The following is a 23,073-nucleotide window of genomic DNA, read 5'->3' as shown; positions in this document are numbered from 1 at the left end:
CCTATTCATAAACATTATCACAGACCAATAACTGTTCAGCTGCCCAAAGCATCCTTCATTATACGGCTAAGCTAAGCCATCACTGGTCAGCACTAAGTGTGCATCACATACTCCTCTTCATTTTCATTTCAATTCAACAAATGCTTTTGAGCTCAAATGATTTATCAAATGGATGAAAAATATCAAGCTATGACTTTAACACATTTTATTATTGCACACAAATCCATTGCATTACTGTGATAAGGCAGTACAATATATACAGTTTATATATAGTTGCCTTCAGAAAGTATTGTTACACCATCACATTTTAATAATGAAATGTTTTTTCACACGTCAATAACAATAAATGCAAAACTTTCACAAATCAAAGAAAAAACTATTAAAATTACCTATTTGGCAATGAGAAATAAAAAGGGAATCGATACTTTCTGAAGGCACTATATATTTATAATGTGTTGAATATTTGAACCCAAAAACTGAAACCTGCCCACTAAAACATTCAGAAACTAGCAGCTGTAACATCAAGCAAATCTGATCAAATCATCACACCTGTCAGGAATCCATATATGGGTTCGTCCTGTTTTCACACAGAATAACCTTATATTATGGCAAGCAAACATGAACGCACAGACAGAAGATAAACGTGTGTAAATATTCCAGCTAAATATGTTTTTGAGTACTGTAACAGAGAAATCACGAAATAAATGTCCAAATCAACAAACTCGTATGGCTATTATCACATACAGTTTCTGCAGCACTGTAGAGAGAGGTGATTTTTGAATGTTGCATCCCGTTCAGTCTACGAGTCAGAATTCAGCACAAAACGCTCCCATCTTCTTGCACTCGCTTGCTTTCTTCCTCCGTTTCATGCAACCTTTGTGTTCTCAACGTACCACATAGTGGCTTGCACATCAAGTACAAAAATATATTTCTATTGACAAGAGCAAACGTCAGTAAATATTAGTTATCTGCAGACAGATCTGTGGGGTGTTCAGAGTTACTAACTGTTCAGTCGAGTTACTCGTATAAGCGTTTAACATCACATCACACATGGGAGTAGATGCCTTACAATGTCTAAACACACAATGATACTGTTTCTGCTTTTCTCGTTTAAAATCAAATACTTGAAGACAGAAGAACCGTTTGTGTTCAAACATTCGAAAAAGGACTCTCGTAACCAAGACTAGTTCATGTTCAGGCACATACACTAGCATAAAGGTGAAGTGTGTCATTTCTGCTCTTTCGCCCATGTTTGTCACTGATCGCTTCTCAACATGCAACTGGCAGGAAAGTCTCTTAGTGACAGACAAATAACACACTTCACCTCTGAAGATTGAACGACACAGAAAACACAAGCACTGATTGAGAGGACAGACGTCTCATCCGTAGTTGTAGGTGAAGTTGTAAGTGCTGGGCTCTTTGGGCACAGGGGGAGGAGCCTCAGGGATGGTGATGTTCTCCAGGTCGAGGAGGCGGAGCTTCATTTCCATGCTCATTAATGTGTCAAGGTCACTTCGTGTGAGATCGCTGCCCAACTCCTTCCCCAAGAGCGCAGACAGTCCATCTGTCCAGATGCAGTACTGATCCACACAAACAAACGTCACTCATCTTTCTACAAATGACACATTTTTACCAATAAAGTGTAAAATGCCATATTCAAACACCACAGTCTACTGTAGTCTCTGTGGACTCAAGGCCTGTAGTGTCCCGCACTTGTCCTCGAACTCTTGCAGGTCCGACAGAACTGTGACTTAAGTGCTGTTTTTGAGACTCACCTCGTATTTGTTGGTTGCCACAAAGTTGAGAGCCTCATCGGGATCATAGCGGATGGAAAACGCCAACTCTAACACTTCCTACAAACGCAGCACCATTCAAACACCTCAGTCATGCATGTATTACCATATTAACATGTCTGCTTCATAAATGCATTATTTAATAATGATGATTAGGTCAGTGATTAATTGTTTATGCAGGCAGGCAGGCTTTGAAAAAAGACATTAAAAAAGAGTTTCATGTCAAATCTTTATCAGTTCTGTTCAATAATGCGCTGGCGAAGATGAAGTAAGTGGTTTTACCTTGTTCTGTTTGAGCGCGCTCTTCTCCTTCATGTGTGGACAGTCTTTCCCTGTCAGCACCGCTTTAATGTCCGACACGGGAACTGTGGGTCAGTGACAGTAAGTTTGCGCAACACATGATGTGAAAACTAGTCAGTGGTTTTCTATCACATAAGTGCACTCACTCGTATCGGTGAGCAGTTCAAACGGCACTTCGCCCTGTGGAGACTCGTCCAGATCGCCGTAGTGCAGGACCTTGTGATTCAACGACAGACGGCAGAACCAGAACTTCTCTGTGAGAGGAACCAAAGACCATTAGACACTCCAACAAGAGAAAACTCGCATTAGAGACTAATACGGCAGAAGCGGCTGTCTTGGGCGGATGTGAGCACCTTGTCTCCGTCTGTTGGCGAGTTTGCGAAAGCAGCTTCCCTCACACAGACGACTGAGTCGCTGCTGTTTGATCAGCTCCAGAATCTCCGGCTGGATCCGCTCACGCAGCTCACTGACAATCAAGAGAACACACACTTGAGACCAGCTGATCCTCACGCTCAGATAAACTCATACGAACATTTGGATTGGTCGGTCGCTCCTCCTCAGTACGTTTGTCTTGTTTTCCAGAGCAATTGTCTAAAGATTCTTAAATCAAGATATATTTAGTGGAGAAGCAAAATGACAGAAGATAAGTCTTGTTTTCCGTGAAACTGGTCAAAATGAAGTGAGTTTATGATTATAACAAGAACAAGTATCTGCCAATGAGCTCAGAAAAATCAACTTAACTCAAAAGTAATTTTCATCATAACCCACTGACAGATATTTGTGACCCGTGCAAAATGAGTCAAAATGCGCACGGGCTAATTTTGAGCTACACGCAATAAAATGAAAAATGCAGATTTTAGTCGAATTTGAGGTTTTCACAAAAATGAGTTCATTAAGCCCTCGTCTAGCGATCCCAATGCTTCAAATAGTAATTAAACATCTAAAATGATCTTTATTCGTACGCTTTCTGAGAGGAGTACCTTTTCTCCGCTCGTTCACGATCCGCTGTATCACGATCCCGATACATATACAGAGAATTACAGTACAGTATACAGAGAACATGTCTTAAGTGAACGTTTGGGGAACTGTTAGGGAAAAACATCTGATGTGTAACATTATATTAGATCCGTGTATTACAGTAGCTCTTAATATATATTCCGTCTGTCTCATTAATGTTAATCTAACAATAAAAGAAAAGAGGGAATCACTCGCTGCTATTGATTGAACTGCTTTTGTTGTTTCAGTAATCAGTTTATTTGTAATGAACACACTAAAGGGATTTTTACTTTTTTTGTTTGCATCTGTTCTTTTTTATAATAACAAAAAAAAAAGCTATATTGTGATTATTAATATAGTAATTATTATTAAGAAAAGAACTGGAGGAAAAGATGCAATTTTGCAGGTGATTTTGCTTTGGAACCTTCAGAAAACTTTAACTTGATTTTTCTCATAAATGACTTTGCTGACTCTATCGACTTCAAACGGCTGTAGCTCAGTCATTTTTCGTCCGATTCCAACAAATCATACATCATTTTTGAAGGTCTAACAATAAAAATAACAAATTTTTGTGACTCATTTTGCCAGCACAGGTCACATTTGTTCCCGCTTTACGAATAAACTTGCTTCATTTTGTTCAGTTTCTCAGAAAACAAGACTTGATTTCTTCATTTTGCATCTCTAGTATCTTGATTTAAGGATGTTAAGATATTTGTATTGGAAAACAAAACCACTGAGAAAAAACATCATTTTTGTAGTGCATGCAAGATTTAATGCCATGACAACTAATTTAATACTTTCTGCTCTGATTTAAGACCTTTTTAAGGCTTTAAACTGTGGAAGGACAGACCTTTTTAAGACCCACAAAAACCCTGTCATGAGAAACTTGATGCTTCTAATCACAGGTCAAGAGCTGTAGGTCCCACCACACAACTTTAAAAATCATAAAGACTTATCATTTTGTTTAATTTCCTTCAAAAGACCTCAGGTGCATTAGTGGTTTATAACTAAATGATTGACTGATTGGGAGACTCTTGATCTTGAATAAATGATCAATAAATAAAATGAAATGAATAAATGATCTATCTCTCAGATAGATCTTGGAGAAGTGAGGTGTCCAAGTCACAACATCTAGTTACTGGGGTGCCTCAGGGCTCAGTTCTTGGACCACTTCTCTGTCTACATGGCATCACTAGGTTCTGTCATTCAGAAACATGGCTTTTCATATCACTGCTATGCTGATGACACTCAACTCTACCTCTCATTCCATCCTGATGATCCGACGATAGCTGCTCGCATCTCAGCTTGTCTAACAGACATTTCTTGCTGGATGAAGGACCATCACCTTCAACTCAACCTGGCTAAGACAGAACTGCTTGTGGTTTCAACAAACTCATCACTTTATCAAAATTTCACCATCCAGTTAGGCTCATCAACCATAACTCCTTCAAAAACAGCTAGAAACCTTGGAGTTATGATTGATGATCAGGTGACTTTCTCAGACCACATTGCTAAAACTGCCCGGTCCTGCAGATTTGCTTTATACAACATTAGGAAGATCAGGCCCTTTCTTTCAGAACATGCTTCACAACTCCTTGTTCAAGCTCTTGTTCTGTCCAGGCTGGACTATTGCAATGCTCTCTTGGCAGGTCTTCCAGCCACTTCTATCAAACCTCTACAATTAATCCAGAACGCGGCAGCAAGATTAATCTTTAATGAGCCGAAAAATAATGCACATCATACCTCTGTTTATCAGTTTGCACTGGCTACCAGTAGCTGCTCGCATAAAGTTTAAGGCATAATGTTTGCCTACAAAACCACCACTGGCTCTGCACCCATTTACCTAAATTCATTACTTCAGAGTTATGTGCCCTCTAGAAGCTTGCGTTCTGCAAGTGAACGGCGTATTATTGTGCCATTTCAAAGAGGCACAAAATCACTTTCACAGACTTTTTCCTTAACTGTTCCCTTCTGGTGGAATGACCTGCCCAAATCAATCCGAGCAGCTGAGTCCTTAGCCATCTTCAAGAAACGACTAAAAACACACCTGTTCCATCTTTATTTGACCCTCTAACTCTAGCACTTTCTATTCTATTTTAATTCTACTCTAATTATCTTTTTTTTATTTAAAAAACTAACACTAGCTTTCTATATTTTCTATTCTATCTACTTGTTTTTCTTTTTGTGTGTGTGTGTGTGTGTGTGAGTATATATATATATAACCTTGCTACGTGTACTGCGTTAGGCTAACCCGTTGCTGTTGTTGCTGTTTTGTTAGTTTTGATTGCTTTTATTGTCCTCATTTGTAAGTCGCTTTGGATAAAAGCGTCTGCTAAATGACAATGTAAATGTAAATGAGACTTGACTCACATTATAGGGGGTGACTGGAAGTCGTCCTGACTCATTCTCTCAGACTGACGCAGACGCAGGATCTCCGAGTAGCTCAGACTGCGCAGTTTGACCCGCAGCTGCTCCAGAGATGGCGGTTTCATGGCCAGAGCTCTAGTGATCTGTTCTCGCACCACCGTCATCACCTACAATTTGAGTTGAATTACTGAAATAAATGAACTTTTCCACGACATTCTAATTTATTGAGATGCACCTGTAGTGTTCACTGACACAAACACACACACATGAAACCGTTTCTCCTCTAGCAGACACACTCACTAACACACACCTTGTTGAAATCTTCTGCAGTGGCCCTCATTTCTTTCCACGTCTTATTGAGCAGCTGTATGCAGACGCAGAAGAACTCTTCCCAAGCGCGCTCGTGGGTAAAAAACATGGGATGGAAGTCGTTGCACCCTTCATTCGCTGGAGAGACAAGACAAGACAAGCCTCTCTTTATGTGACCGATGCAGTATGTCACAGAAACACACACGCTATAGAAACATTTGTCACAGTTCAACCTAAAAATGTAACAAAACTGGATATTGGATGACACCAATAAGAATCCATTTTTAACAGTACAGGTCAAATTTAGATGAAATAAAATAAACATGAACTGAAATAAAATAAAATAAAATATAAAAACTTAAACTTATTTTATCTCAGTTATATGTCTCATTTTTATTTAGTTCCCCTGGGGTTGTATGGATTACGGCAGAGGTCTTCAACCCTGCTCCTGGGGACCCACCGTCCTTCTTCAGCACACCTGCCTGTGTATTTTCAAGTTATCCTGGAAATCTCAATTAGCTGGTTCAGGTGTGTTTGATTAGGGTTGGAGCTGAACTCAGGTGGGAATCGCTCTGGATCTCCTCTAAAGCTGCTCTCTAACGGACCCTCCGAACACAGTTCAACTCATTGCAGAATACTTACGCAGTTCTCCAACCTGTAGAATATCACACAGCACGCGCGTCAGCTCAATGGCAGAGCGACCAAATGGACACTCGTGTTTATCTTCTCGACTGCTGTTTTCTAGAACAATCTGAAAAACAAAAGCACAGTATGTACAGGCCATTGACATTTTATTATTATATTTTTTATCAATAGGAGAGGTGCAAGAGGACATAGGAAACAGAAGGAAGAAGATGAAGGGGCACCACATGTACCACAGCAAAAAAATGGACTTGGTTCCTTGAATAGTTCCCTGAAAAGCGATACAAGATATATAAAAGGTCATCTGGGACTAACACCCCTGTAATTCTATCATATTCTTCGACCTTCCAATGAGGATGAATATTTTCTGATGGAACTCCCATTTCTTTATTTAACATTTATTGCTGTCCATAACAACTTACAACTACATGGCATTTGTGTCTGATATGTCTGCCTGAAGCCACCAGAGGGTGCAATCACCTGAGTTTAGGCTACATTTACATTCAGTCTTTAAGTCTGTTTGTCATTTTTGATCTAATGTCTGTTCTCTCCATTTCTGTTTAGTCTTGTCATTTAGATTTTACCCCTGGATTGATTACTGTGCCTGGTTTTGGCCTCATACACGTCTTTTTGTATGGTTTCTTTAGGATTTGTCTTTGTTTCCTGATCTTTTTGATAAAACTTCAGCAAAAGCAGCCCCCAGCATGATCTATACCCAGCTCTCTTACAAAATGAGGGAAAATATAAACATTTAATGTGTTTGGTAAAATACTGAAGCTGTAATGAAACTTCTCTAATCAAACTAAGAGTGGAAAGTTATAACAAGACATTGTTACAGAAACTGTTCTGGGATTGTGTGATTTTGTTCATTCACACTTCCAGAGTTTCCCCGTGTTCTGTGCTTTCATTCACACACATCCTGAACTGTCCCATTAAGTCAAAGTGATCACAATGTGACATCTAACATACTCACAGAGAAGCCCTGTTTATTAGGTTTTGTGTTATACTCTTGTAAATAACTGCAGTGCATGATACCACTAAGCTTGCCATTCAATTTTATTGTCTGCATGAATGGTAAGTAGCTCCCTGGGGCCCGTTCTTCGTACGTCGCTAACTCAGTTAGCTGGATTTGATTGTTGATGATTTGGCATGATCTTGGATTGTTTGGTTCTTCTAAGCTCAACCCGGAGTTGCTGTCATAGCAACAGGTCCGTAAGCTTAAACCTGCTCGGGAGCAGCTTATTTCATTGTAAAAAAATAAAATAAAATAAAAACAGTGCACATTTCATGTATCTATTATAACATTTATGTAGTTTTGTTCGCTTGGCTGTTTCCTTATAAAAGTCCAGAAATTTGTCAAGTTTTTCGTCAGGTGTCTTTTTTAATTATATGATGTCATTACGTATCATTTTGTATTCGACATTGTAGTCGACATTATGTATCGATATTCGAAACCACGATCAGCAATGCAGTGATTGGCTGGGGGCCCCTTTTAAACAAACCCATGAACGCGCAATTATCTCAGATAACTCAATCCAGCCATACTAATCATCAACAACAGGTGCGTTCGAAGAACCGAATTAGCCAGATCCTGATTAGTGCGGTGATATCATCTTGGATGTGACATTTCATCTCAGATGTAATAAGCGACATATGAAGAACGGGCCCCTGGTCCTCTTATGACTTTTGTTTGCAGCAATTGTTATTCCCTTTTTTCTGTTTTTGTCCATATACAATCTTTTTCCTTCACCTTCCCCTAGTCAAACAGTCATATGATTGTCAACAATTAACTTTATCACAATGACACGCATCCTACCGGCATCAGCTCTGACTCTATTCAAACAGACGTGCTGTAGTGTGCCAGTAATGTTACCCGGGAACTCTTTTTTCAGCATTACAGATCTGGCTTTGATTCACTCAGATGACTGTCTGATAATAATTATATAATAAGATTAGAATAATACAATATTATAATGCATTATTATTATTATTCTAGTATTGTTATTATAGATGACCATGTTTTACATAATTACTTTTACTCAACAGTTACAAAGAGGGCACAATGCTTGAGAAAATACTTAGAAAACAAGAGATGACAGTTATGAATGTGTGTTCTTACTCTGATATATGTGTCCTGATGCACTTTGGCAAGGTAAAGCATGTTGTCTAGTGCCAACATTCCCGGTGGTGTCTGAGTGAAATCCATGGCAGGATTCACAGGATTCTGTGCACAAAACACAATACACACATCAGCACATCACTATCACCAATCATCATCAAACCATCACATCACATCAGCACATCACCATCATTGATCATCATTAAACCGTCATCACATCCCACACATCAACACACCACTATCACATCACATCAGCACATCACCATCACTGATCATCATTAAACCATCAACACATCACGCACATCAGCACATCACTATCACCAATAATCATCAAACCATCACATCACATCAGCACATCACCATCACTGATTATCATTAAACCATCATCAAATCACACACATCAGTGCATCACTATCACAGATCATCATTAAACCATCACATCACACACATCACCACATCACTATAACAGATCACCATTAAACCATCACATCACACACATCATCACATCACTATAACAGATCATCATTAAACCATCACATCACACACATCATCCCATCACTATAACAAATCATCATTAAATCATCACATCACACACATCACCACATCACAGATCATCATTAAACCATCATCACATCACACACATCATCACATCACTCACTATCACAGATCATCATTAAACCATCATCACATCACACATCAGCACATCACTATAACTGATCATCACTGAACCATCACATCACTCACATCACTATCACTGTTCATCACTTAACCATCACATCACACACATCAGCACATCACTATCACTGTTCATCATTAAACCATCATCACATCATACACATCATCACATCACTATCACCGTTCATCATTAAACCATCATCGCATCATACACATCATCACATCACTATCACTGTTCATCATTAAACCATCACATCACACACATCATCACATCACTATCACTGATAATCACTTAACCATCACATCACGCACATCACAATCACTGATCATCATTAAACAATCATTACATCACATCAGCACATCACAGTCATCTATCATCATTAAACCATCATCATATCACACATCAGCACATCACTATCACTGATCATCATTAAACCATCATCATATCACGCACATCAGCACATCACTATCACTGATCATCACTTAACCATCACATCACACACATCATCACATCACTATCTCTAATCATCGTTAAATAATCATCACATCATCACATCACTATCACTGATAATCACTTAACCATCAATCACATCACTATCACTGATCATCACCTAACATCACATCACTATCACTGATCATCACCTAACATCACATCACTATCACTGATCATCACCTAACATCACATCACTAACATCAGCACATCATCACTGATAATCATCTAACATCACATCACACACATCATCACATCTCTATCACTGTTCATCATTAAACCATCACATCACACACATCACAATCACTGATCATCACTAAACCATCATCACATCACACAAATCATCACATCACTATCACTGATCATCATTAAACATCACATCAAATCACACACATCATCACATCACTATCTCCGATCATCATTAAACCATCACATCACATCACTGTCACCTATCAACATTAAACCATCATCACATCACACATCAGCACATCACTATCACTGATGATCATTCAATAATTTTGAAATTACATGAGCAAACACTCATCACTCACAGTGAAGCCCAGCACCTTGTAGTCTTTAGTGTAGATTGCTTTCCTCTTTTCTGTTCCGCTGGGATCACTGTCTCCATCAAACACGATTCTTCTGAGTTCAAAGATGATATCTCTTTGTGTCTAAATATACGAGAGGTCAGAATATAACAAGAATATAATTTTAGGACATAATTCAAGCTGTCTAAATAAGCTACAAGAACACAACTTTCCCAAGTATCTTGGTAAATGTTGAAGACAATTCAGCAATGTTTTGCATTTTATGCCATGAGTATGCTGGGTCAAACAGTGGCTATGAGTATACCTGAAAGTTCAAGTAAGGGACATTCTACACTCAGTCAGTTAGTCAAGTTCCATCATTACCAATGTTCAACAGTTTACTGTTTTCCAAAATTGTAGTTCTAAAAAATATTCACAAATAGCATAATAAAGTTGGAAACAGCAGCTTTCTACATGTGGTTAGAAGCATAGTTTCTTTTTAGTATTACATGTAGATCTACAACTTGCTCTCACATTTATTCCCATATTACGGAAATCTGCACATGACATGCAGAAAAAAAATCATGTTTATGATTTAAGAAAAAGTCTTTGTTTTTTTGTGGCCGGCTGCAATTACTCTGCACAAAATTAAAAAAAAGAGAGAAAGAAATGAAAAAACTGCCTACTGATGCTTCACTCTGCAAATAGTTAACACTTCTGCTCTGCATAAATGAAATTGTCAACCCAATGAATACATTTATTCACTTGAACCATACATCCTGTCCCCTCCATTAATCTTAATGTCAAGTCAAACATTTTCAGACATTTGTCAATCACTTGCCTGGTCATTCGGGTCCATTTTTGTCATCATGCGTTCTTCCAGAAGGTTGAAGGTCAAAACCTGCAGCACGTACAGCTGATGTGCCATTTCAGCTTTGACTGGTCGATTCCCCCGGATGATGTGCTAGAAGACAAGTTTAAAATGAAAGACCGTCAATGCTTTCACTCACAGGGTTGTTTCCTATAACAACACTCTCATTATCACACTGCTCCTGAAGAACTATAAACTGATGTTTCTACACACACATCTGCTGGGAGGAAGTTCTATGAAGACAGATCTGATCTGTATTCCATCAAAAGATGCTCAATAACGATGGATCTTAGCTCTTAAGAGTGCTCTCTACGTGCAAGGTTACAAACGTTCGCCGCAATTCCACGTGCGTTTCCCAAAAATACACTTAAAATGAACACGTGAGAACACGTTCTACGTGCTACTTCAGAGTCGCTGTCCGTTTGTCAAATGCTGAAATATTACCTTACAGAATTGTATCCTTGAACCTAATAGTCGTCACCTTATGTGGATTAAAAAAAAAAACTTTCAAAAAGATTAAATTAATGTTCTTCTTGAGGAGGTAGAGCGAAACAAAAATGTCATTTTCAGCAGATTTAAAAGACACCATACAAATAAGGAAAAACAAAACATATGGGAGGACTTTGCTACAAAATTAACTGCACAGGGGTGTTAAAAGATCAGGGAAGGAGGTCTGTAAGAAGTGGCAGGACTTTGCAAGCTTGGCAAAAAGGAAGGGCACTGCATGGATGGCAATAAAAAAAAAAACAGGTAGTTGGACCAACGACTCCCCCCTTCTCACAGCAGAGGAAGAAAAGACCTTTGTGGTGTTATTGACCTCCATGGAGGAGTAGGGATGCCTCAACCTGAGCCTGAGTCAGGTCCGTCATGCTCAGAGGCACTATCAGTTTCACCAGCAATCTCCTAGTCCTCCAAACAGCCCTCTCAGGCCTCAGCCTCCATCTTCAGTTGTCCAGACCGCAGCCACAACACCTCAGCAGTTTGAGAATGTCTGTGGTTTTAGTCAGGACTTAGTGCAGCTGGAGAGATGTTTGAAAGACATTAGACAATGTCTCAAAGAGGCTAATAAGAGGAACGACTATTTTCAACAGCAGCTTATTGACCTCAAGAAGGCCAAGCTGGCTTTAGGGGAGAGGAGACTTACACTGAAGGAGATGAGGTTTGCAAGGCCCTCCATTTCTGTGCCAATTATCTTGCCAGAACAGTCAGGTAATATGATTGTTTTATGGTGATTAAATTAAGTTTCTATAATTTCTTGTGCAATGTGAAATGTTTTCTTTATGTACAGTGCCGTGAAAAGGTTTTTGCCCCCTTCCTGAAAAAAACAGGAAGGGGGCAAAAACTTTTTCACACCACTGTAGTTATTTCTCATCCCATTGTGCAATGTCTTTTGCAGGTCCTGAGTAACTCAGTCAATAACTCAAATCAATAAAACTATGTTGATCCAATGTTTTTGATGTCCATGTGTTTGTTGAACCACCCAAGGCCTAAGGCCCTATAAAATACTATAAGAATTCTTATGAGTTCTTTCAGGTGTTTCTGAAGTGAATGACCAATGGTTGGTTATTTTCAAACATAAACATGTCATTTTAGATATTATTAAAATATAAAGTTTATATATCAAAGGTGACAGTAGCACAAATATATGTACTTCATCTAGCCAATACATTTCTATAGGTACAGACAAAAAGGTTTATTGCAGACATGTATTATCAGCACTATTCTATGCATACATATTTATGATATCATGTGCATTTTTATTTGTTCATTCTTTCCCTTTTCTTTTAAATTATTTCATTTATAAATTAATAAAAAAGAATTTATATTAATAAAGTAATAAAGAGAAGTACAATCAAAACCTTATATCATAATCACATTGCACTTGAATAAACTTAAAGGTGTAATCTGCCGGTTGTCCTGCAGGTGACCGCATAACTCTGTCTTCTTATGATGCACTGAGGGCTTTACGATTACTCCAGAGCACTGGTAGATCTACGATGATTTTCAAGTGCTACTTAAAGGAGACATACAGGCAGAAAGAGCGTTTTTCAAGAGTTCATAAGACACTTGCAGTTTATCTTTCTTCCATTTGCGCTCAGCTTTCCTACATTCCAGTCTGAGAACTCGTATATTACTATGTATCCAAGGTTCTGACCTTCGTTTGAGTTTTGAAACTTTAAAAGGAGCAACAGAATCTAAAACACAAGAGCAGGCATTATTAAAAAGCGTTATCATCTCTTCTATTCCAAGATCTGAGTCAGGAAGTTTTAACACACTTTCAGACAGAGAAGAGAAGGCCTCAGAGAAAAGACTGGCTGTATCAGAGGTGACAACACGAGAAACAGACCGTGAGGAAAGTGATTTCTGAACTGGACCAGACATTGTGATATTAAAAATAATAGGCTTATGGTCAGATACAAAAAAATCGGAAATATCAACATTATGTACAGAAATGCCATAAGATAAAATCAGATCCAGTGTGTGGCCATGGTTATGAGTAGCGCCAGAAATATGCTGTGTAAGATTAACAGAGTCAATGAGCTGAATAAAGTCCCTAACTGTTTTGCTCAAACTTTCACCATGGCATTAGAGCTGGTACACCGTTGTGGCTTGTGAAAACACAATGACGGCGCAGTGGGTGGAAACTTACAGATTAATATTATAATGAGATCCCTTTGCCACGTCACCAAGTGAGCAAAATCAAACGCGCTCGTTTTCTCAGACGCTTGCAGAAAAAGGCTTCCCAAAACAAAGTTACTGGGTTAATCTTTTTCACGTTTCCTTGGTTGGTAGATGCACCGTGGACCTGATTATAGCACTTAAAACCTGGAAAAGTCAGATTTTCATGATATGTCACCTTTAAGTTATGATGCTTTTGAGAAATGCAGCCCAGTTTAGTAAATCTGGCCCAGTAGACATCTGTCATTACCTAGTCAACTCAGTTAAGTTTCACTTTTTCCCCCTCACTTTATTTCTACATTTTCAAGTATTTCAAAATTTCCAAAATACAGTTTAAATAATATTTTAACATGACAATATATAAAACAGATCAGAATAAAAATAATAAACTATCAATATAAAAGATACAATCAATTATCCCAAGTAGTTAAGCACAATTAGTTGCCAACTTGTATGACAAAATTAAACAACTGAATCAGACATAAATATCAATATAAGTGTGGTCATCCACTGGGGGAAAATTAAATCAAATCATTATTTTCAATTAAACAGGGGGGTATACATTCCATATACTCAAGAAAAGAGCTCCACATTTTATAGGAGTTCTTGGAAGAGTCCCTCAGTGAATGCCTATTTTTTTCCAGTTTGATAAAGTGAAAAATCTCTTTAATCCACATTGAGTGGGTAGGAGACATTAAAATGATTTTCAATGCATTAGAATCAAAGGTCTAGCCAGGAGGGATACAAAGGCCACAAAGTCTACCTTGTAACCAAGGTGATGAACTGGTAAGAGAAGTGTACCGGAGAGTGCTGTTATCGTTACGGGTTTGATGGTTGTTCCAACTACCTGAGATATTGTCTCAAATATTTGAACCCAATAACCATTTAAATTTAGGCAGGACCAGAGCACATGTGCCAGGGTTGCGTGACCCTGATAGGATCAACATCAGAGTACATTTTAGTGAGTAAGACCTTAGTACAGTGAATGCAATGGAGTATTTTGCATTGGATCCAACCATGATTGGCACACAAAGATGAAGAATGTATAAGATACTTTCCCATAATTCATCTGGAATATCTTCTGATAGGTCTTCTTCCCACTGAGGTTTTATAGATGTCAATGAACTTCTATGTAGGGAACATATTTTCTCATAAATATATTAAATCATCCCTTTCCCAATAGATATCGGTTCAAAGAATGAGACCAAGGGAGTTGTAGTGGGGAGACTAATCGAAAGCTTATCTGAGAGTTGTTGAAAGGATGCAAAAACATCATCTATATAAATTTTTAAACACTGATATGCCGTATGTTGCCCATTGGGAAAAGGTCCTGTCCATCATTGATGGTGAGAAAACAAAATTTGATGCTATGGGGGCAGCCATAGAAAAAAGCTTGTAATCCAAAATGGCGCCTAAACTGTCTCCAGACTTGCAGTGAATTGGTAAAGAGAGGTAAAGAGAGAATATGAACTGTTAATAGGGGAATGTAGCAGGGCTGTTCATGTAGTGGGCAGACACGAGGCTACTTCCATGGCAAGCCACATGGGTAAACACTGAGACTGAGTTGGTTTAGTCAATATTGAAAGTTAGTAGCTTAGTAGTAATATTGAAAGTTGGGCAACGCCATCCCTCCAAGAGACTTGGGTCATTGAAGAAGTGTTTTACGAATTCTAGCAGTCTTTTTATTCCAAATAAACTCTGAAACGAATCCATTGAGTCTCTAAAAAAAGGAGGTAGAAAAACGGGGATACATTGAAACAATGAAGATAATTTTGGGAGGGTATTCATTTTTACAATATTAATTCTGCCAGCTATGGATAACAGAAGCACCGACCATCTTTCAAAGTCTTTCTGAACTTGGAGCAGTAGATTATCAAAGTTAAACTTAAAACGATCTTAAAATCTATTGGTTATCAAAACCCCAATGTATTTAAATCTACCCTGTGCAATTTTAAATGGCAAAGTATGTAAGGGGTATTTTTTGGCAGCTGAGATTAGTGGGAAAAAAATCACTTTTGGCTAGATTTAGTTTATAGCCCGAAATTAAGCCAAATGATTGTAAAGTATTAGGAACCGCAGGAACTGACATTAAAATCTGAAATATACAGAAGATCATCTGCGTACAGTGAGACCTTCTGCTCTATATCTATTCTTGTTATTCCTTTTATTAACGGGTTAACCTTTAAAGCAGTGGAAAGAGGTTCGATGGAAATAGCAAACAGAAGTGGGCTCAAGGAGCATCCATGACGAGTGGATCTGTGGAGGTTAAAGTATTCAGAGCGAGAATTATTAGTTCTAACTGAGGCCTGGGGAGCAGAGTACAACAGTTTTACTCATGAAATGAATCTTTCACCAAGACCGAATTTCTTTAAAGTATAAAAAATGTATCCCCATTCTACCCGATCAAATGCTTTCTCAGCATCTAGTGATATTACAGCTTTCGGGGTAGAAGGGGAAGAAGAATTAAATACCATGTTACATAATCGTCTGATATAAAAAAAAAAGAATGTCTACTCTTAATAAAACCAGTCTGATCTGAAGATATAATCGAAGGTAATATAGATTCCAGTCGCAATGATAACAGTTTTGATAACAAAGTCGACATTAAGTAAACCAACAGGCCGATACGAGGAGCATTCCAGAGGGTCTTTATTCTTTTTTAGGATCAGGGACATTGAGGCTTGATTAAGTGTTTGAGGAAGTTTTACTAACTTAAAGGGGTCATATGATGCGGTTTCAAGTTTTCCTTTCTCTTTGGAGTGTTACAAGCTCTTGATGCATAAAGAAGAGCTGTAAAGTTGCAAAGACTAAAGTCTCAAATCCCTCATTTATTATGGGTTTTCATGTTTTTGAATCATCGCTCCAGTCGGACAGGGCATCACAGTATGGTAAGGGGTGTAACATTTCCGTCACACGCTTGAGCTTTTCGGCCAATCACAACGCACTGGATAGTTGGTTAATCAGAGCACACCTCGCTTTTCAGACCGATTAGTTTTGTAAAAATCGACGCGTTTCAGAAAGGCGGGGCATAGAGGAGAAACAATAATGTACAGTATGTGGAAAATAATGTGTTTTTTTAACCTTAAACCGCATAAACACATTTCATTACACCAAATACACAAAATAATGTTCTTTTTAGCAGCATCATATGACCCCTTTAAATAGTAACTTAGAATATCAAACTCTGCCTGTAATGACTGGCGTTCCTTATAAATATCTGAAGATGGGGTGACTGCATATATATTATCTAATTGAGTTATTCTGTGTTATCTCAGAACGCCTCTTTTTGTTTAACTTTGTCTTATGACATATGAAATGATTTCTCTCCTGAGGAATGTCTTCAAAGCCTCTCAAAAAAGAGATACAGATATCTCTGGACTTCTATTTGTGAATATGAAAGTCTGTTTTATTAGAAACAAATTCCACAAAGCTCTGGTCTAATAACATAGAAGTATTCAGCCGCCACAATGGTTGTGTACCATCGAGCCCATCAAAGTAAATATTCATGGTTACTGGTGCATGATCTGATATTACAATAGCATTATTACTGACTGAATAAGTCTATTATTAGAAAATAATCAATGTGTGTGAATGTTTGGTGAACATGGGAAAAGAAAGAGAATGCTTTACCATGTGGATGGAATGGTAATTTTTTTATGGAAAAAACACCATAAAAGATTGGACTGCACGAGCAGATTTTGAGGGTGAATTACATTTGAGAGATGAACGATAAAGATCTGGGTTAAGCCAACAATTGAAAACCCCTCCCAAAATAAGAAAATATGAAGATATATCCGATAGTGAGGAAAATAAGTATTTAAAGAATTTGTCATCGTCCCAATTAGGGGCATAAATATTAACCAAGAGAAGTGCAGTATTACCAATTCTCCCTGAGACGATGACATACCTGCCATTTGGTTTAACATCTGAACATACGAATTGCACAGATTTGTGTTTAATTATTGCTGTCCCTCTAGCCTTACCCTGAAACGTGGTATAGTAAACTTGACCAACCAATCTTTTTAATAATCGCTGGTCTTTGGCTTTAAGATGAGTCTCCTGGAGGTAAACAATATGTGACCCTAAGTGGTGAAGATGGTGTAACAAATCTTAGGTTACTACCCTCTGGTCTATATACCACCTTAGGTTGTGCCATATTTACAATCAACAGAAAGAATAATGATAGAATAAAATATGATAAAATAACAATGTTGGTAAAAACATCTGACACAAAAGGAAACACACTGGCTCACCTACAGAAAAAAAAAAATCTCCCCAAAACACAACACATGCATGACCCATCCTTAACATTAACTTTCTAACTGAACACATTGAGGCAACACAAGCTTTAACTCTAACTCGCAACATGTTGTCTCAAGAGAAGGCAACAGTATCTGAAATATAACAGGAAACAGTGCATATAACAGCACTTTTGAAATTGTGTCAAGCCCAGACCATCATCAACATAAAATGCTTCACTGGAATGACAATAGAAGGACCATTAATAATAAAATAAAAAAAGTTTAACCTTAGAATACACTTCACAGTTTTTGTAAATTACCAATAAGAGAAGGTCAATATTACAAATCGGCATAATGATATCCAGTAAAGGTACTCAGGTCAGACCTAGCCCAGTCGATGAACTATGCATCATTACCTAGTTTTGCGAATGAAGTCCAGTGCCGCAGTCAGTTCCACAAACGTGTGTGAAACTCCATCAGCTGTAGTGTAGTGAACACCGCGGGGAAGAGTACGCCATACCTGAGTCCAGGACACGAGTGGAGAACATGTATGACATCTCTGGATGCAGACCGTTTCTTAGCCACCGCTATAGTGTTGCCAGCAAAAATAGACAATCTCTTTCTGTTGTAATTGAGAGTAGAGAGTCCTGCAGCCCTTTGAAGAATCTCAGTACAAACTAATGCACTCTAATAACGAGACGGCGAGGAGGCTGCCCTTTCTTTGGTTTCTCACGCAGTGTATGGTGCGCACGATCCAGCAGGGGCTTATCCTGAAGCCGCAACACCTCCAGCAGAAGTTGGGCAACATATTCAGATGGATGGGAACCTTCAGGAAGACCCACCAGACGAACATTGTTTCTCCTAGAACGACCCTCCAAATCTTCGCAGTTAGTATCCAGATAAGTTAAGCAATCATTGAGAGACGAAATCAAATTCTCCAGTTCTGCTACGCGATCAGAAGAGCGCTCCACTTCTTTGATGGTACTAGTGTTGGATTCGACCATCTGTTGTAGAGGTTCCAACCAGCCTTTAACATCTGACCGCCCTGTGACAATCTCCGAGCACAAGTCAGTAGATAATGAGTCTATTTTCTGACCAATCTGAGTCCAGCATCGTCTGAAGACAACTGATATTCCCGGATGTGTTATCCGAGGCGCACTCATTGGTCGAGGACCCGTTAGCGTCACCTAAAGAGACCACCTTTATTGCAGCCTCCCTTAGTCACGAGACATCGCCATGTTTACCACTTATGATTAATGCAAGTGTAGTCTTAGAGTCTTGGGGGTTCGGTTCTTGCTCAAGGGTCTCAAGGTGGAAGAGAGCACTGGTCATTCACTCCCCCTACCTACAATTCCTGCCGGACCAGAGACTCGAACCCACGACCTTCGGGTTACAAGTTCAACTCTCTAACCATTAGGTCACAACTGCCCCTGAATATAGAGAGTTTCCTGCTGTTTGCGCATATTAATAACCATTCTCCTACACGGTTTCTTTATTTGTTTTAAACAGCAGAATGAATATTTATCTATTTCTGGTCAGAATTTGTAGACAATGAGCATATAAACCGCTGTGCCGTGCTGCTTATATAGCAACAGTAACCAAAGGGGGGCGGGTCTTTGCCAAGGGTCCATTACTTTTACAAAAAAATTACAACAATTACAAAAAATAAAACCTTCAAACGTGTGCTAGGCCAACCTTTAACTTTTGACACTGGTGTAAGGCAAAAGAACCATCATCACATGATGGTGATATATATTGTGTTCAATAGAGACTTTGTTATGATTTGTCCATTTGTGGTGGTGTGTGATCTCCATAATGACAATAAATAGATAAACTAATAAACAATCATATTTCTTGACGGGGTTAGCAGGTTAGCAGAAGATGAGAAAATGCTTCATTAAACCTTTCAGCCAACGGTTTGCTGAATTTGTCACAGGTGAAATCACTGTGTGCTTTGAATCTGCCGTTCCTCATTAGCTGAAACATTTAGTAACTCTGTCTGAATGTGTTGAGCAACTAATAGCATAATATGAGTAACAAAGGGAATCTGATGGCATTATGTATGGATTTACACTTACGTTGAGTATGATGCCGCGGAGGTGTTTCTGAGCCAGTGTACTCGCCATCTCCTGCCATAAACACACACAGAGTCAGACACAGATATAAACATCAGCGTGCCTGTGAACGTCTGAGCCAGACTATCACCACAAACACAGAGCACAGACACAAACACAGCCGACAACTAGGTGAGAATGTTTTGAGAGCAAATTGGTTGAGGAAATAAATCAATGATTCATTCATGAAGAAAGTCACAGGTTTTGTTCCTGAATGAACCTCAGCTTTTGAACAAATATGGACTGTTATATCAGGACTAATAAACTGCTGCTTGTCCAATCAGATCTGAGGACTGGATATAATTGTTGTATACAAATGAATAAGTAATTATACTTTGTATTTGCCGTTTCTTTGTGTGACAGTTTCCTACACTTTTGTGTCATTCCTGATGTATATGTGATTGGGCCTTTCAAGCACCAGTGAGTTGGTTTGTGTGTGTGTGAGTGTGAGTGTGAGTGAGTGAGTGAGTGAGTGAGTGAGTGAGTGAGTGAGTGAGTGAGTGAGTGAGTGAGTGAGTGAGTGAGTGAGTGAGTGAGTGAGTGAGTGAGTGAGTGAGTGAGTGAGTGAGTGAGTGAGTGAGTGAGTGAGTGAGTGAGTGAGTGAGTGAGTGAGTGAGTGAGTGAGTGAGTGAGTGAGTGAGTGAGTGAGTGAGTGAGTGAGTGAGTGAGTGAGTGAGTGAGTGAGTGAGTGAGTGAGTGAGTGAGTGAGTGAGTGAGTGAGTGAGTGTGTGTGTGTGTGTGTGTTCACCTGGCGTCTGTCCTCTGGGGTTTTGAGGAACAGGGCGTTGATGAGGGCGATGGCGTATGTCTGGATCTCCTGATTGGACCTGAAGGGATTATCGTACACACACACACAGTTAGAGGTATCTTGTTCTTGGATTCCAACACTTCTGGACTCTAGATCATGTGTCACTGTCTCATGTCTCCAGCAGACAGGAGCTCAACCTCAGGAGACGAGAGGGCCACATTCAACCGGCATCACTGCCACCATCACTGAAGGCACAAAACGATTTTAATGATGAGCTCTTGAGGTAAATAATTAAAAGTGTCATGAAATACAGAATTAAAATGTTCTTGATATTTACACATATAAGACGTTTCTCTACAATAAAAATATACTGCAAGTTTCAGAAGTCAAAACCAACTCCCCAGTTAAAATAAACTGAAACGCACAGATTTGAAATCAAATACTGAACATGCGTCATGGTCATATGTAATCAAGAGCAGTGTTCTGAACAACTCGTGTCTGTTACTCAATCACAGGAGCGATACTGCTGCTGGATGAAGATGTCGGGTCTGATGTGTGGGGACCTGACGACGGCAGACGGGTACGTGGATGTAACTGCGGGAGTTTTAATGAAAGAAACAAAATGACAACCAGGAACAACAGCAACTGACAAAGCAACAAGGGAAACACGAGGGCTATATATATTTCTGTCATGACAACTCTCGGAGGGATTGGCATGGTAATGTATATGACAATGTTGATGTATTTGGTCTTGGTGGAATAGATCTGCTGCTGCTACTACGGCAGAGCAAGTACTGAGACTTGCTACTGCCAATACATCCACAACATACTGCTGTGAGCATGTAAGAAATATTGCTGCTGCAAATATAACATACATGAAATAACCCCCATATAGCATACATGAATCACCTCGTAGCAGATCTATACAGGTAACTGCTGTTACTTTCTCCACTTCATCAGTCCCAGCGGCAGCGTAACAGCTTGTTAATTCATGTTCGTGCAATGATGAGATGGACAAAGTTAGCCGATGCATGCTATTTTACTCTCTTGTGCAGATAAAAGTTGTCAACGTTACAGTGCACAAAACCCCTGGGTGGACTGACCTGAATGAACTTTTCTGAATTACACAGCACAACGAGAGCACATGTCGCATGAGCACATTTCTCCGAACTACACTACCCATAATGCATTTCACTCAGAACTGACTGTTACAACCGTAGATAGTGATCTTCAGGGTCTCCCGCAACACTGTCATTGATATGACTGCGATAAGAGCGTGCTTCTGACGCTGCGTGCAGCTGAAATCAACCACACACTCATCACAATGAAAACATCGACCTTAGAAATAACGTACGTAAACACTGGGATAACCGTCGATGTATATGGCGAACCCCCTGTTGAAATGCATACACAAGAATGCTTATTTCATTTAACCTGTTTCATGTCCGTTACTATCGTGTCCTCGTAGCGATTACATATGCTCTAAACTGCATTTTGCTCCAGCTGTATAAACACAGATGCTAAATGCTGCTCCTAATATGCTTAATATTCGCTCCTGCATACAATGCAAACTGCTAACATGACGCTTAGTTTAAACTTGATTATGATTGCTCATTTTTTAATTCAATTAGGCAGACCACACAATACACACAGCGATATGGATTAGAAGAGCATTCACTTATCTTAGATGTTGATTTCGCTGTTCTGAAGCAAGCTGCAACTGCTATGGCAAGCACTAGTTATATATTTGAATGTTCAGCAGCGAGCTCATTGGCTACTGATACAGGAGAGAACTGTACATTCAGTACATTTAATACTATTAAGACACCAGGCGTATCACTGTATGAGTGTTGCTAATAAAATCAGTACGTACCAACATATGACAAGTATATCACAGCAGAGTGTCTACTTCCATTTCTGCAAGAGCCCCTTCAAACTCAGTGTCTTTCACAGATTGAAAATGAGGATGAAAAATTATCATTTTATATTGGACCTTTTTAGTGCAAAAAACTTAGCAAACTACATCGAGAAACATACTCTAAAAGTCTGAAACTGCATTTCATGACCCCTTTAACTGCCTAATATTCTTGTGATATTTTGTGGCCCATCAGAGGTCAAAGGCGTGGAGCACCTGTCAGTGCGTGAGTGAGTGAGTGAGTGAGTGTGTGTGTGTGTGTGTGTGTGTGTGTGTGTGTGTGCACG

At 39.0% G+C, this 23,073-nt stretch overlaps 1 protein-coding gene across 1 annotated transcript in view; it reads right to left on the bottom strand.

Moving 5' to 3' along the window:
• Window positions 1-222: 222 nt before the first annotated feature.
• Window positions 223-23,073, bottom strand: part of elmo2 (engulfment and cell motility 2) — a 34,960-nt gene continuing 12,109 nt past the window's right edge. Inside the window, exons 9-22 of the mRNA XM_016548569.1 lie at window positions 22,387-22,391; window positions 20,872-20,950; window positions 20,088-20,138; window positions 11,060-11,182; window positions 10,243-10,362; window positions 8,527-8,631; window positions 6,408-6,516; window positions 5,767-5,903; window positions 5,460-5,623; window positions 2,447-2,559; window positions 2,240-2,347; window positions 2,076-2,158; window positions 1,776-1,853; window positions 223-1,580 (exon numbers count right to left, since the gene is read on the bottom strand). Of these exons, the coding sequence (XP_016404055.1) occupies window positions 1,380-1,580; window positions 1,776-1,853; window positions 2,076-2,158; window positions 2,240-2,347; window positions 2,447-2,559; window positions 5,460-5,623; window positions 5,767-5,903; window positions 6,408-6,516; window positions 8,527-8,631; window positions 10,243-10,362; window positions 11,060-11,182; window positions 20,088-20,138; window positions 20,872-20,950; window positions 22,387-22,391 (1,476 nt within the window). The 3' untranslated portion in view covers window positions 223-1,379. The remainder of the gene's footprint in view (window positions 1,581-1,775; window positions 1,854-2,075; window positions 2,159-2,239; window positions 2,348-2,446; window positions 2,560-5,459; window positions 5,624-5,766; window positions 5,904-6,407; window positions 6,517-8,526; window positions 8,632-10,242; window positions 10,363-11,059; window positions 11,183-20,087; window positions 20,139-20,871; window positions 20,951-22,386; window positions 22,392-23,073) is intronic.

Source organism: Sinocyclocheilus rhinocerous, unplaced genomic scaffold (genome assembly GCF_001515625.1).
Source record: "Sinocyclocheilus rhinocerous isolate Xijiao unplaced genomic scaffold, SAMN03320098_v1.1 scaffold3907, whole genome shotgun sequence".
NCBI lineage: Eukaryota > Metazoa > Chordata > Actinopteri > Cypriniformes > Cyprinidae > Sinocyclocheilus > Sinocyclocheilus rhinocerous.
This window is presented reverse-complemented; position numbering and strand designations above follow the sequence as displayed.